The sequence below is a fragment of the Protopterus annectens genome, chromosome 10.part0 (assembly GCF_019279795.1).
Source record: "Protopterus annectens isolate FY-2018-M chromosome 10.part0, PAN1.0, whole genome shotgun sequence".
In the NCBI taxonomy this organism is placed as follows: domain Eukaryota; kingdom Metazoa; phylum Chordata; order Ceratodontiformes; family Protopteridae; genus Protopterus; species Protopterus annectens.
The window spans coordinates 401,223,303-401,236,662 of NC_056744.1; the positions used below are offsets into that span (position 1 = coordinate 401,223,303).

General features: G+C 41.7%; 1 protein-coding gene across 1 annotated transcript in view; it reads left to right on the plus strand.

Annotated features, from left to right (window-relative positions):
* HMCN1 (hemicentin 1) overlaps positions 1–13,360 on the plus strand; it is a 5,606,893-nt gene that overhangs the window by 2,793,527 nt on the left and 2,800,006 nt on the right. The window contains exon 31 of the mRNA XM_044085314.1: positions 3,122–3,400. Coding sequence (XP_043941249.1) covers positions 3,122–3,400 — 279 coding nt within the window. The remainder of the gene's footprint in view (positions 1–3,121; positions 3,401–13,360) is intronic.

Here is a 13,360-nt window from a genome sequence, read left to right on the forward strand (position 1 = left end):
CTTGTTACTGCAAGTATCAATTGCATTAAATTTGTTACCTTGGAGCTTTTATCCTTGGACCTCCACTGAAAACAGCCACGTGCGCCCAGTCTGACTTTTCCCAGTAAACAAATGTCAATAAATATATGTATATACAATTTTCAACTCCTGATTTCTTCTGTTTGCTGGCTTGACAGCTCTTATCTCTACTCAGTTTCAACCCAAGTGCCTTACTTTTTCTTGCATTCTAGTCCTCTTTCATTTGCTGAAGTTCTTGTTCAGAGTCTGCCTGTAATGTCACATCATTTGCATGCAGCAGCTTTGCTGATCTGTCTCCTTCACCTGGTTTGTAGTTCAGCAGCAGTATGAATAGCTGTGAGATCACAGCTGAGCCCTGATACACACCCACTCCAACTTGGAATCTCTGTGTCAGTCGACCACTGTTTGTAGTTTTATCATTCAGTCCTTGTACACTGCCTGCACTAATTCTACTAGCATTTCCAGCATTTGAAATTATCACAGGAATACCCAATTTAGCTTTCTTTGGACTTTGTCATTTGCTTTCGCAAGTCTAAATGCCTAGTTAGACTGTTTCCTTAACTCCAGTTTCTTCCTTACTGTCTGTTTCATTGCAAACATGTGGTCAGTTGTGCTACCTCCTGATTTGAATCTAAACTGCTCATCTCCCATCTTACTTTCTACTAGTCTGCTTATTCACTTATCAATCACCAACTCCAGTACTTACATGCAGTGTGACAGAAATCTGATAACTCTGTACTACCCATAGCTGTTGTGTGGTTCATCAACAAACAAGGTTGCACCAGGTCTTACCCCCTTTGGTGAGTGGCCGTGAGAGTTGTGGAATGAGCGATGTCATCACAACAGTTTCTCTTGGTAATTCACTTCCCTATCAGATCAGCTGCTCAGCAGATGTATTCTGGTGCCTCACGTGTTCCCTCAACCTAGTTGTAGCACAGATATTCCATTGTGTGAAACATCTTGCTGGCACCTGTTTACTTTACAATCCAATATCAAATGCATTGACCTCATTGCCCTTATCCCTCTACAAGGCCAGATCCCAAATGAAAGCTGTACTTTATCAGTTGCTGCTAGGGCTTCTATACACCTTTCTACTACTTCCCCTTATCATTTGTATCCTACAGAAAGCCAAGCTGTACAGAGCAGCAGTGATCCTCACAGCCCTATTCTGGCCTTGACAACTGTTTCCCCTTGCTTTGGCCTTACTTCACAAAGAAGCCTGTACTTCTAGAAATGCTTCCAGGTCTCCTGTCCAACCCATCTAGCATGCCTTACCAGGACATTCAATCCCTGCTGCCAACCACGTGCTTTCTCCAATCAGAAACCCTTTGTACCCACTGAGGGTGGTCAAAATCCTTACCACATCTCAGAAATTGGAAAACAGGAAAAGTTCTCAAAATGGGCAGTCCAACAGAGTTTAGATCCCTTCTCAGCTCCCATAATTTGCATATTGCTGTTTTTGTCTTCCCTGTTTGATGTTGGCACCAACTTCTCTACTATCAAAGTGTACCTAATAGATATATCCAACTATATATCCAACTTCAACTAAGGTTTCTGTCTTCAGTCCTTGGCATCCCAGAAGGTGTTAATACCTCCCTAAAGGGGAATTTCCTTCTTCAACCCACCATTAAGAATCCTGCTCCACCTTTGGATGGTAACCTAGTTTTGGAGAAGATGACTCATCCCCTTTTCTAACAAAACAGTTCAGCCAATCTGAAATACCTTTCTTGCAAAACTCTATTCCTAGTGTCTATTACATCAGCAAAAAGAGTTTCCAGATTGCAATCCCTTTTCTGCTGCTACTTGGTCTTTCACATTGATGATGTCTCTCTTCAACCTAAATCTTCTTTTATGCTTAAAATAGCCTCAAAACCAAACATCAATGAGACCATTTATCTCTCAGTGTTTTTCTTCAGTATTCAAATGGAGGGAAATGCATCATTTATTGTCTCAATGTGCTTAGGCAACTAAGATTTTATTTACAGTGTACAAAGCAGCACAGAAAACATGACCAGCTATTTGTATCTTTTCAAATGCCAAAGTTGGTCGGAAAGTGTCCAAAGTTACCATGTCCAGATGTCTATCAGAATATATTGCCTTTGCTTATGATTCAGCCAAAAGAACTGTCCCTTTCAATGCAAAGCCACTTCATCTGCCTTTTCAAGAAACTCAGCTGTGGCTAAATGTGGATAACATTTGTGCTGCAGCAATAAGGACTTCACTACATACTTTCAGAAAATAGTATAAGCTGGATGTAATCTCTAGATGAAGGTCTTCCTTTGGGGCCATCATCCTCTGTTGTATTCTGTCATGATGTCACCCAAGATGTTTAGCTTGAGGATTCTCTCTCATTCATTGAATTGGACTGTCTGAATAGTCTGAAATATGATAGGTATGCACTTATCAGAACACTGGATCTTAATTATCCTTGTCTATCTACTCCAACAAACCCACTCTCCTTCCTCTTCCAAAAATAATTTACAGGTATAAATACATTTATCAGTGGTGACCTCACACTTTGGATAGAGGCATAAACAGCCAGATCTGCTAGTTCTTCCTTTTGAATGCAACAACACCCAACATACATCTTGTCCCTTTCATGATGCCCTGTTGTGTGGGACAGCTGCATTTCATAAAGTGCAGATTATACCCCTTCCATAATTGGTGCAATTACAACAGACTGCTTACCACCAAATTCTACTACATTCTGTACATTTTTCTAGCTTTCATGGAATTTGAAAAATCTGCCTATTCAAAAGCATTTTTTAAATATTTTTTGTCCTTTCAGTTTCTTACCATAGTAGTCAAGTTTTGTTTAACAAAAGTTAAAAAGCATAGTGGTATGTGGCATCTGGAAATCTATATTAATGGAAACCATGGATTCAGTAGTTGGATGTAAAACATTCTCAAATCTATGGTTTGTGAATGTGGTAGCCAGTGTAGAATGAAATGATTTTGGTGAAAATTGGAAGTAGTTCTTTAGAAAATGTAACATGAACTAAGAATCTGTCCAAGGCCTGTTACAATATTCTTTTCTCAACAATTTTACTTGACTTGAAGAGATTTCCATATTTCTTATTGCTGTTATTTTTTTTCCCTACAGAACCACCAAGCATCAAAGGAAGCAATATCAGCACACCAATGTCTGCTTTGCTGAGCAGTGCTGTAACTTTGGAGTGTGAGGCGAGAGGGGTTCCTTTGCCTGCTATTACCTGGTATAAGGATGGCAGCCCAATCATTTCTAACCCACAAGCACTGTACATTGACAGAGGACAGTTCCTTCGGATTCCTCATGTCCGAGTCAGTGATGCTGGCCGCTATACTTGCCGTGTAACTAGTATTGCTGGTACTGCTGAGAAACCATATGAACTGGATGTTCATGGCAAGTAATTTCTGTTTTCTAACACTGTCTGTTGTTGTCATAAAGTTTAATTTGCTCTATGTGTTCTTCTCATTTTTTTAAATATTTATTTATTTTTCTAATTCAGGTATATTCTTGTGACCTCCCACACCTTTTATGTGTGCATAGTACCCCACTTCATTTGGACTCATTTTAGCTGGTCATTACACCCCAGCCCCTTGTTAATCTGGCTTTGGCAATTTAAGAAGTGTTATGTTGTAAAGCCTACACCCAGTCTTTTACTCCTGGACAGTGTATAACAACAAGATAGAATGGTGAACATGTTACTATATGCAAACTTCTTAACATGCTTGCCACTTAACCCTCCCCCATCCCCAACATTTTTTTCCAGATCCAGAAAGACTTGGTAGCCTCATGCAGGAGTAGCCTTTTGATATTGGCCTTGATATCTCACACACTAGAAGATCAGCAAGATCCCCCCCCCCCCCAGATGTTTGCTTTCCTTCCAGATACACAAGCCAGTTCTGTTCCCAACAAGCAACACAGATGAACATTTCATATGCAAATTTAGGAGGAGTGTAAGGATGCTACAGCTGCTTCATCAGTGCTTTTGTTAAAAAGTAATCAACCAATAAACGTGCATTATGTTTGAATTTTTTTGTATGGTTTTATCTGCAAGTACTTGCATTCTGTTTCTTGCCATTGTGGACCTTTTTAGCAGTCAGTCTTGAGGTCCGAAATGAAGCCATTTATAGCAACTGAAAGATAATTAATTGAAAACATGACAATAGTCCAGTTATATGTTGTTCCAAGTAGTAATTTATAGTTACATTTCAATTGATCTAAAGCACATTTTTGGAAGAAAAAAAAAGAAAAGTTGGCATATTTGATCAAAAACTATCCAAATGACAGAATCACATTTGATTGAAAACTATGTAATGCTGTAGAAAATGACTTTCTGTGGTATGGAGTGTAGGAATTATAATGCAGATTAGTGTTTCTCAGTATTAGTTCCTTGCTAATGCACGCTGTTACCTTGTACCTCCATTTGTATAGATTTGTGCACAGGCATCAGCACTGATCAGTGTGTGAGGAGTATTCTCTTTTCTCCACAGTTGTGCAACTTATAGGTTCATAGGTACTTACTAGGCTAATGACCACCAGGGCCTTTTCAAACCTAGCTGTGCAACCCACCCCTGTTGTTTCCCCTTGTAGCATGTTAGTCTTAATTGGAGGGGAATGTTTGTTAAAAGGGGAATGTTAATTTGAAGGGATATGTTAGGCAGGAGGTTGATAAAAAGTCATGTGGGGGAGGTATGTTGGTTAGGGAATGTTTACTGTCAGCCTCTGTCGAAAAGAGACGTAGAAACAAGCCCAGGGATTAATTTATGATTTACCATCTAATGATTAAGGTTTTGCCTTAATAGAGTTTGGGATGGACTCTGCTTCATGTGAATGGAGACCCTATTCCAGAACATGGGGATACTTTGAGAAACATGTCTGTCTCACCAGCATGTTCTGTTTATTTCACAAGTGAAGTTCATATCACTAGATTTAGTGTCTCTGGTGATGCTTGTTTTGTAGATGGGCAAAAATTCCAGCTGGATCTAAGGATGCCTTCTATGCCAAGCATAAATTGTCTCTTAACAACCTGTAGCAGACAGAGTATAGAGACAGGGCTGTAAGGTGCCCTGTATAGGACAGTGTGTTAATACCCCGGATTCTGTTGTTGAGAAACCTTTGTAGGCGTTTTAACTGCTGTATAGCTGTATGTGCCTAGTCAGGTACATGCCAAAAAGCTAAAACCATGTCGGCATAAGTATTGGCACAAGGTTTGCCTGTAGCTATGCCAGAATTCTGTCAGTAGTAAATGCTTGCATGTCATTGATTTGTTTGTTCTTGGAGTTGATCTTAGAGAGCAGTGTGTTTGTATTTAATGACATTTATTACTAGCAGAGATCTGGCATAGCTATGGGCACACCCTGTGCCAATACCTATGCCAACATGGTTTTAGCTTTTTGGGAAATTACTTATGTTTTGTATGGGAACCACTACTCTGAGTCCATCATATACTACATACGATTTGTTGATGACATGTTTGTTTTATGGGGTGGACAATACTCCGAATTGCTGGGTTTTGCTGAGTTTTTAGATTCTTGCACCAATTTTCTCCGTTTTACCAGGGATTGTTCCACTACCAATATAGACTTTCTAGAGGTGACCATCATTAGGGAGCAGGATGGACAATTTAGATCTTGATCGCATAAGAAGTCATGTAAGAAAAAAACATTTTTTTCCACAGGAAGAGTATGCACCTGCACCACATTTACCAAAATATTATCAAAGGGCAAGGTATGCAACTTTCAAGGCTGAATTGCAAAGGTGAGGATTTTTGTGAATCCATAGATGAGTTTAGAAGTAATCTGTTAGCCTGTGGGTGTTCTGATCAGGAAGTGAATCAGTGTCTGCAATCTGATAGGTTGGATAGGGTGGGCAGAGGTAAACCCTATTTCTCTGATAGGCTGGCTAGCGATACAGTCTCCAATAATAGAGCGGACTCACAATATGTGTGTGTAACTATGCCATATTCGTCTAATGTTAGATAGATATGTAATTTATTCAGGAAAAATTTGTCTATTCTAAATGTGGATAATGAAATCAGAGATATTATTGGCTCCCACCTGAGATTCCTCTATAGTAATAATAAATCATTGAAGTGTATGCTATGTTGTAGGTGGAACAGAGGTGACTAATAAAGTTAATCATATGCAACAATTAGGCACTTATAGTTGTGGAAAATGTACTATTTGTTCATACATTGACAGTAACAATCTTTTATTTCACCCCTCTACAAAAAGAGAGTATAAGTTTAATGTGTATGATTGCAGTACTAGACAAGTTGTGTATCTAGCTAAGTGTGGAGCTTACACCTCATTTTATGTAGGCAAGACTAATCGTTCGCTTATGAGAATGGGTGAGTGAACACATTTATACATCAAGAAGTCTGATGAAAGGAATGCCTTAGCGAGGTATGTCAACCAGTTAGGTACATCACACTTTTTAAGTTTATGGTAATGCAGGTTATATGTGATGATGGTAGAATGGGAGATGTCAAGCAGAACTTAAGTGGATTGTATTGCTACACTCTGACAGATGGGATGGGCTTAATGAAGTGGTTCTTCTGAAACCTTATTTACGATCATGTGGTTGTATTACATGATAGTACTGGATACTGTGTATTAAATGTAACTATTTAAACATTTTTTAAACTTTTGTGTTTGCATTATCTGAGGAAGTGTCAGTTTGGACGTGAAAGTGCTTATCTGTTTATTAAATGTTTTAGCAGCCTTTCAGTTGTGCGGTGCATTTATTCCTTTATTTTCTACCTTTTTAAGCCTAGCCATGCATCCCAAATGTCTGACAAGTTCTGGTATCTTTGATACTTGTAAGCAAGGGCTTGGGAGAAGAAACATTTAAAGCAGGGGATGGGGAGATGAACTACTTACTGAATAGACCTTCTTGCAGGATGTTAGTGTCATTGGAGGGTTATGATAGCTCCCAGTTTGTAGTCATCTGCAAATTTGGCGAGCCAGTGGCCCTTGATATTAGCCTTGACCTCTGAGAAGTATATGAAAAACAGCAGTGGGCCCAATATGAAGGCATATGTTACTCCACTGGTGACCTGCCCCTTGGTGGAGTTGGTTTCACCAAGAGGCAGTCACCAACGTAGTACCATAGGTGACCTACTTCTTGGTGGAGGTAGTCTCACCAACTCTGAGGTCTTGGATCCAATCTGTGAACCATCTGGCAATCTAGTGAGTTATGTAGAGATTTTTGTTTAGTTTTGTGAGTTTGTCCATAATACCTGAGTGGAGTATTTTATTGAATGCCTTAGCCAAATCTAGGTAAGGTGGTATACACTGTTTCACCTTCATATATCGCTTCTCAAAGAAGTCTTACAGGTAAGTAGGCATTAGCTTCCTTTGACAAAATCAAATTAGGACGGGTCCAGTGTCTGTAGGTTGCCAGTGTCTTTGTTGATCATTTCCATCATAATTTATACCATGGCTTTGCATATTAGACTAGTCAGACTAACTGGTCTGTAGTTTCAAGGATCGGATGATGGTCCACCCTTGTGAAGGCTCTAGAAAGCCTTATGGTTATCTTTAGCCTGACAAGCTGGCTTGACCTTGTAATTGACCTTGTTGGATTTAATTAGTCCTCTCAGGTGTTATTTGTGTTTCACTGTTGCAGTCATTACATTTGGGTAATCTGCTTGCAGGTTGCCCTCAGTCGGCCTGATTAACAAAGTCTTGGGTCCTGCATCGGTTGCTGTCCCTTCTTCCATGATGTCAGGGGTATAAAACATGCAGCTGATGCCATTACATCAGTCTTTCCTGCCGTGCGGCGCCCGAAGCAGAAGCAGTTCGCAAGTGCCGGTCGTCCGACTCCTGAAATTTTCGAGTTTCAGAACCAAAGTCTTCAACTAAAAGCTAAGTACCCCGTTGGGGAAACTTTTTCTTGCTCCTTACCGATCTCAGTAAAAGCTAATAATTGCATTACTTGTGGAAAGCAAATACCTCATAAAGATTTTCATTCGTACTGTATTCCTTGCCTAGGCCCTGACCACGACGTACCTTGCTGTCAGTTTTGTGCTTTCTTTAATCAGCGCACTATCCGCCGTCGGTATATTTGTGCCTCTAAATATTTCGGTTCTCAGTTTAATTATCCAGAAATGTCGTTGGTTAGCAATCCGACTACCGGGATTCTGAAAAAACACAAAGATAAAGACAGAGACAGGCCGCTGAGGTCCAAAACTGCCGACAACGCTTCTCCTATGCCAGTCGCCAGTTCGCTGGTACTCAGTGAGGTGCTTTCGCAGCCCCTGATACCCATAACGTCTGATTCGCAGGCCTCTACTGAGAGCCACTCGGAGTCCGGTATGCCACGAGATGCTTCAACTATGGAACCCGTGGATGTCTCTACCTTGTATGGGTCCAGAGCCGCTGTGCAGGCTCCGGCTTCTGAGGGTGTATTCAGGTCTATGAACTTGCATATTAAATCAACGCCTCCTTCATTACTTAGGCCTAAATCTCGATCCATGTCTAAAAAGCTGATGCCCAGGCCACATGCTCAGGCCTCTGCCTAAAAAACAAATGATAAGAATGGCTGAAGATCTAATAACTCTAATCAGGAGTAGCCAACCCCCCCTTCTAAGAGGCCTAGGACTGAGGTTGATTATGAATCTTCTGATCAGGATTCTGTTTTTTCTGACTCTTCTGATGACCTGGATTTGTCCTTACCTACATATGAGGATTCTGATGCAGAGGACTCTATTCCCTCTGCTTCCCCTCCTGAGGATTTTTCTTTTGGGGAAACCTTACATACTGTAAGGGAGCATTTGCACTGGTAAAGACAGTTTTTTTCTGATTCAAAAAAGAGGCTTAGGGATTTCCTTCTCCTACCTCCGCATAGACTTTTAGCTATTCCTCCTGTACTAGACATTGTTGATGATGCTTTCTCGGAATCTAGTTTGGCCCCTGATTCCCTGCCTCCTGCTCTCAGTAAACCTGACAGGTACTACAGGGTCCCTGAGTCCCACAAGTTCCTTTTTAAAAATCCTATTGCAGATCCAGAGACTATTTCACAGGGGTCCAAGGGCATTAAGGCTTCTACTGCTAAAAATTCTACCCCTTCTGATAGAGACTCCAGGGCACTGGATAGATGGGGTAAGAAGGTTTACACTTCTGCATCCTTGGCCATTAGGGCTTTAAACTGCCAGTTTCATATGTTAAAATATCAGCAACATGTTACTGGACTACTTAAACAGAAAATGATGTTGATTCCTGACTGTGTGGAAAATAAAGAATTACAGGATTTAATGCATTCTGCCGAACAAGTTGGGAAACATACTTTGCAATGTGGTTTTGATTCATTATCGGCCTCTTGCAGGGCTGCTGTTACTGGGTCTGTGCTCAGAAGGCATGCTTGGCTTAAGGAGTAATCTTTGCCTGATCATGTTAAAGCTAAATTGTTGGATGCTCCTTTAAATCAGGACCACCTGTTTGGCAACAAGGCTGAGGAAGTTCTAAAAAGATGGAAGATAAAGCTAAATCTATGCAAACTGTTAAAGATTTTTTACAAGTTCAGCCTCCTAGATTTAGTAGGCACTGGCCCTTTAAGAATTGGTCCTTGCCAGCCCCTTCCATGTCTTCTCAAGCCAAACCCAGACACAGCAAAAACCCCAGGTTTGAGTCCCTGGGGACTCACAGAACAAAGCAGTGGGGAGCCTCCACTTCCAAATGTGGGAATAATAAGACTCCCCCGTATGGTAAACTGTCTCAATGATTTCCTTTTAAAATTTCCAAGCACTTATCATCTGACTGCCCCTTTGGGGGGAAAGATTGCTCTTCATGCAAAGAATTGGGAACTTATTACCCAGGACAGATGGGTTTTAAATATAGTGTCCCAGGGATACAGATTTCACTTCCACTCGTTGACAACACCAAGTGGGTGGCCGGACCTACCCCCAAATCATTGAGCAGAGGCCCAAAAACAAGTACTTTCTCTCTTAAGCATAGGGGCTATTCAACTGGTACCAGAAGAGGAAAAGGAACAAGGTTTCTACTCGAGAGTTTTCCTGGTACCCAGAAAAGGCAATTCATGGCATCCTATCTTGGACCTGTCTATTCTAAACACCTTTTTGGAGATTCCAAAATTCAAGATGCTGCCTCTTCACCAATTACTTCCTATGCTAGGCAAAGATGCGTGGTTGGCAACACTAGATTTAAAAGAAGCATACCTGCACATACAAATCAGATAATCTTGCAGAAGATACCTATGCTTCAAAGCAGGCTACACGCACTATCAGTTCTCTGCGCTGCCCTTTGGCTTATCTACTGCGCCCAGGTTATTCACAAAGTGCCTAGCTCCAGTTATTGCATTTTGCAGGCAAAGAAGTATTCAAATATACCCATACCTGGACGATTGTCTAATTCAGGCAGAAAGCCAGGACATACTTTTGAATCATCTGGCCTTTGCAAAAAGGGTTCTAACTTGTCTGAGGTACACCATAAAAGAAAAGAAATCACAACTGGTACCCTGTCAACAAATTATGTTCCTGGGAGCAAGCTTGAATACAACTTCCCAGATGGCTTACCTCACGCCAGAAAAGCAAATTCATTTGACAGCCTACTTCAAACAAGTGGCCACAAAAACCCTGCTATCTGCAAGACAAATACTGCAAGCCTTGGGGTTCATGGCCTCCTGCATTCTTCTAATTCCATATGCAAGACTGCATATGAGGAAACTACAGTGGTGTCTTAAAAGTCTATGGTGTCAACATTCTCAAAGCCTAAAAACAATGATTCCTGTCATACCTTGCTACGCCTAGAGTTCCTTTGGTGGGCAGAGGCCTGCCACCAAAACAAGGGACCACCTTTCACACCACCCCCTGCCGCCCAAACCCTAACAACAGATGCATCAGACTATGCATGGGGGGCTCACCTGGCAGGGAAGTGCATTCAGGGCAAATGGAACCCAAGTCAAATGCACCTGCATATTAATCAAAAAGAAATGTTAGCTGTACAGAATGCTCTGACAGCCTTCAAGGACTACATTCTTCCAGGACAACTAATGGTAAAGACAGACAACACCACTGTTATGTGGTACATAAACAAGCAGGGGGGGTACACATTCTTACCCCCTCTGCAGACTAGCCATGGCATTGTGGAACGCAGCCTTGAGCTACCAAGTGCACCTACAAGCTCAATTCCTGCCAAGAAAATTAAATACACTGGCAGACGGACTAAGCAGAAACCTCATGGACTCACTCGAGTGGAAACTGGAACCAACACCAAAGATTTTCAACATGTTGAAAGGCAAATGAGGGAGCCCAGATATAGACCTGTTTGCCTCTCCCCAGAACTACCAATTGGACAAATTTGGCACAAGGACTCCCCACAAACAAGCCTGGAAAGTGGATGCTCTGTCCTTCAGCTGAAAAAAATTATCAGTCTATGCCTTCCCTCCTCTGCCTCTGTTCTCCAAAGTACTACTAAAAGTCAAACAGGACAAACCAAGGATGATTTTGATTACTCCAGACTGGCCGTGCCAACACTGGTAGCCCCTCCTGCGCAGTGTGTCACAGTTATCTCCATGGCCCCTGCCTCCGACTCCTTCCCTGCTGTCTCAGCAGGAGAACCAGATTCTGCACCCTCAGCTTCCAACACCGAACCTTGCAGCCTGACTAATTACTTAATCTCTCCTTTACCATCCCTCAGCATACCTGTGATGGATATCATCTTAGAGGCAAGGAGGCCTAGTACTAGAAAATCTTATGCTGAAAAATGGAAAAGATTCTGTGCCTGGAACCAATCTCAAGGGATGAGCACAGCAGCACCCAATTTACCTCAGATTTTACAATACTTAACTGAGATGCTTCACAAGGTCCTGTCTTTTTCCTCCATTAAAATCCACGCCTCTCCCATTTCAGCTCATTATAACACAGAACCTCCCCTCTTCTCTCATCCACTGCTCAAGCAGTTCCTCAGAGGGGCCAAAAATTTGAGACCACACAGGAGAGCTCCAACTCCAGCCTGGGACCTTAACTTTGTCTTGGAGAAACTCACTCTACCTTCTTTTGAGCCAGCTGCTACTGCAAACTTAAAATTTATTTCTTGGAAAACAGCTTTCCTTTTAGCAATCACTTCAGCTAGAAGGGTATCTGAATTACAGGCCCTTATGGCAGTGGAGCCTTTCATCATCTTTCATGCGGACAGGTTGTCACTCAGAACCAATCCATCCTTCATGACCAAGGTGGTATCCAGTGTGGCTCTTAATCAGTCCATTCATTAGCCAACCTTCTTTCCTAATCTACAGAATAAAGGGGAACGGATACTGCATTCCTTAGATGTGCACAGACAACTTAGATTCTACTTGGACAGGACTAAACCTCAAAGGAAATCTGAACAACTGCTGGTAGCATTTGCTGCAGGGGCAGAGGGGAAGGCTATTTCAAAGCAAACCATTTCTAAATGGATAAACCATTGCATTCATTTATGCTATAAGCACCATGGAAAACCTATCCCCCAGGGGATCAGACCTCACTCCACCAGGGCTGCATCTACCTCTACAGCCTTTCTCAGAGGCGTCTCTACCAGGGACATCTTAGAAGCTGCTACCTGGAGTTCTGTAGATACTTTCACCAAGCATTATCATTTGCCAATTTTCTCTAAATCCAGAGTTGGCTTTGCCACTTCAGTCTTGCAGGGCCTTATAGCTGGCCCTAATGCTGTCTGAACTCCTCCTCCCACCCATAGCTTTGGGAATCCACCCAAATGTAATGACTGCAACAGTGAAACACGAAGAACATTGTACAGTTGTGTACACTTACCATAAATGAAGATGTTCGAATGTATTCACGGTTGCAGTCCTGGTTACCGTCCCTCCAGCCCCCTAACTTCTTTTGGCTATACCGCTACTTTCCTTTACTATGCTTAAAAGCCTTTTTGGTGTATTTGCTTTTTTGTTGGTGGTATATCTTTGTACTTTTATGTTTAATTGCTTTCCATTAGGGAGGCACCTGTTACCTGGGGCAAGAAAAACTGATGTAATGGCGTTGGCTGCATGTTTTATACCCCTGATGTCATGGAAGAAGGGACAGCAACCGATGCAGGACCCAAGACTTAGTTAATCAGGCCGACTGAGGGCAACCTGCAAGCAGATTACCCAAATGTAATGAATGCAACAGTGAATACACTCTAACATCTACATTTATGGTAAGTGTACACAGCTGTACTTTTCCTGTTTAGTACAATTATTGAGCTCTTGTCATTATGAGAGTTGCTGTTTCTGACTTCGGCCATGACTTTTTTCCTTTTGTTGTATACTGTGTAAAGATTAGGATTCCACCAATATGGTTTGTTTTCAGGGTTTGTTTTGAGCTTACTTCTGGTAAGTACAACTGCCATTTACATGCTA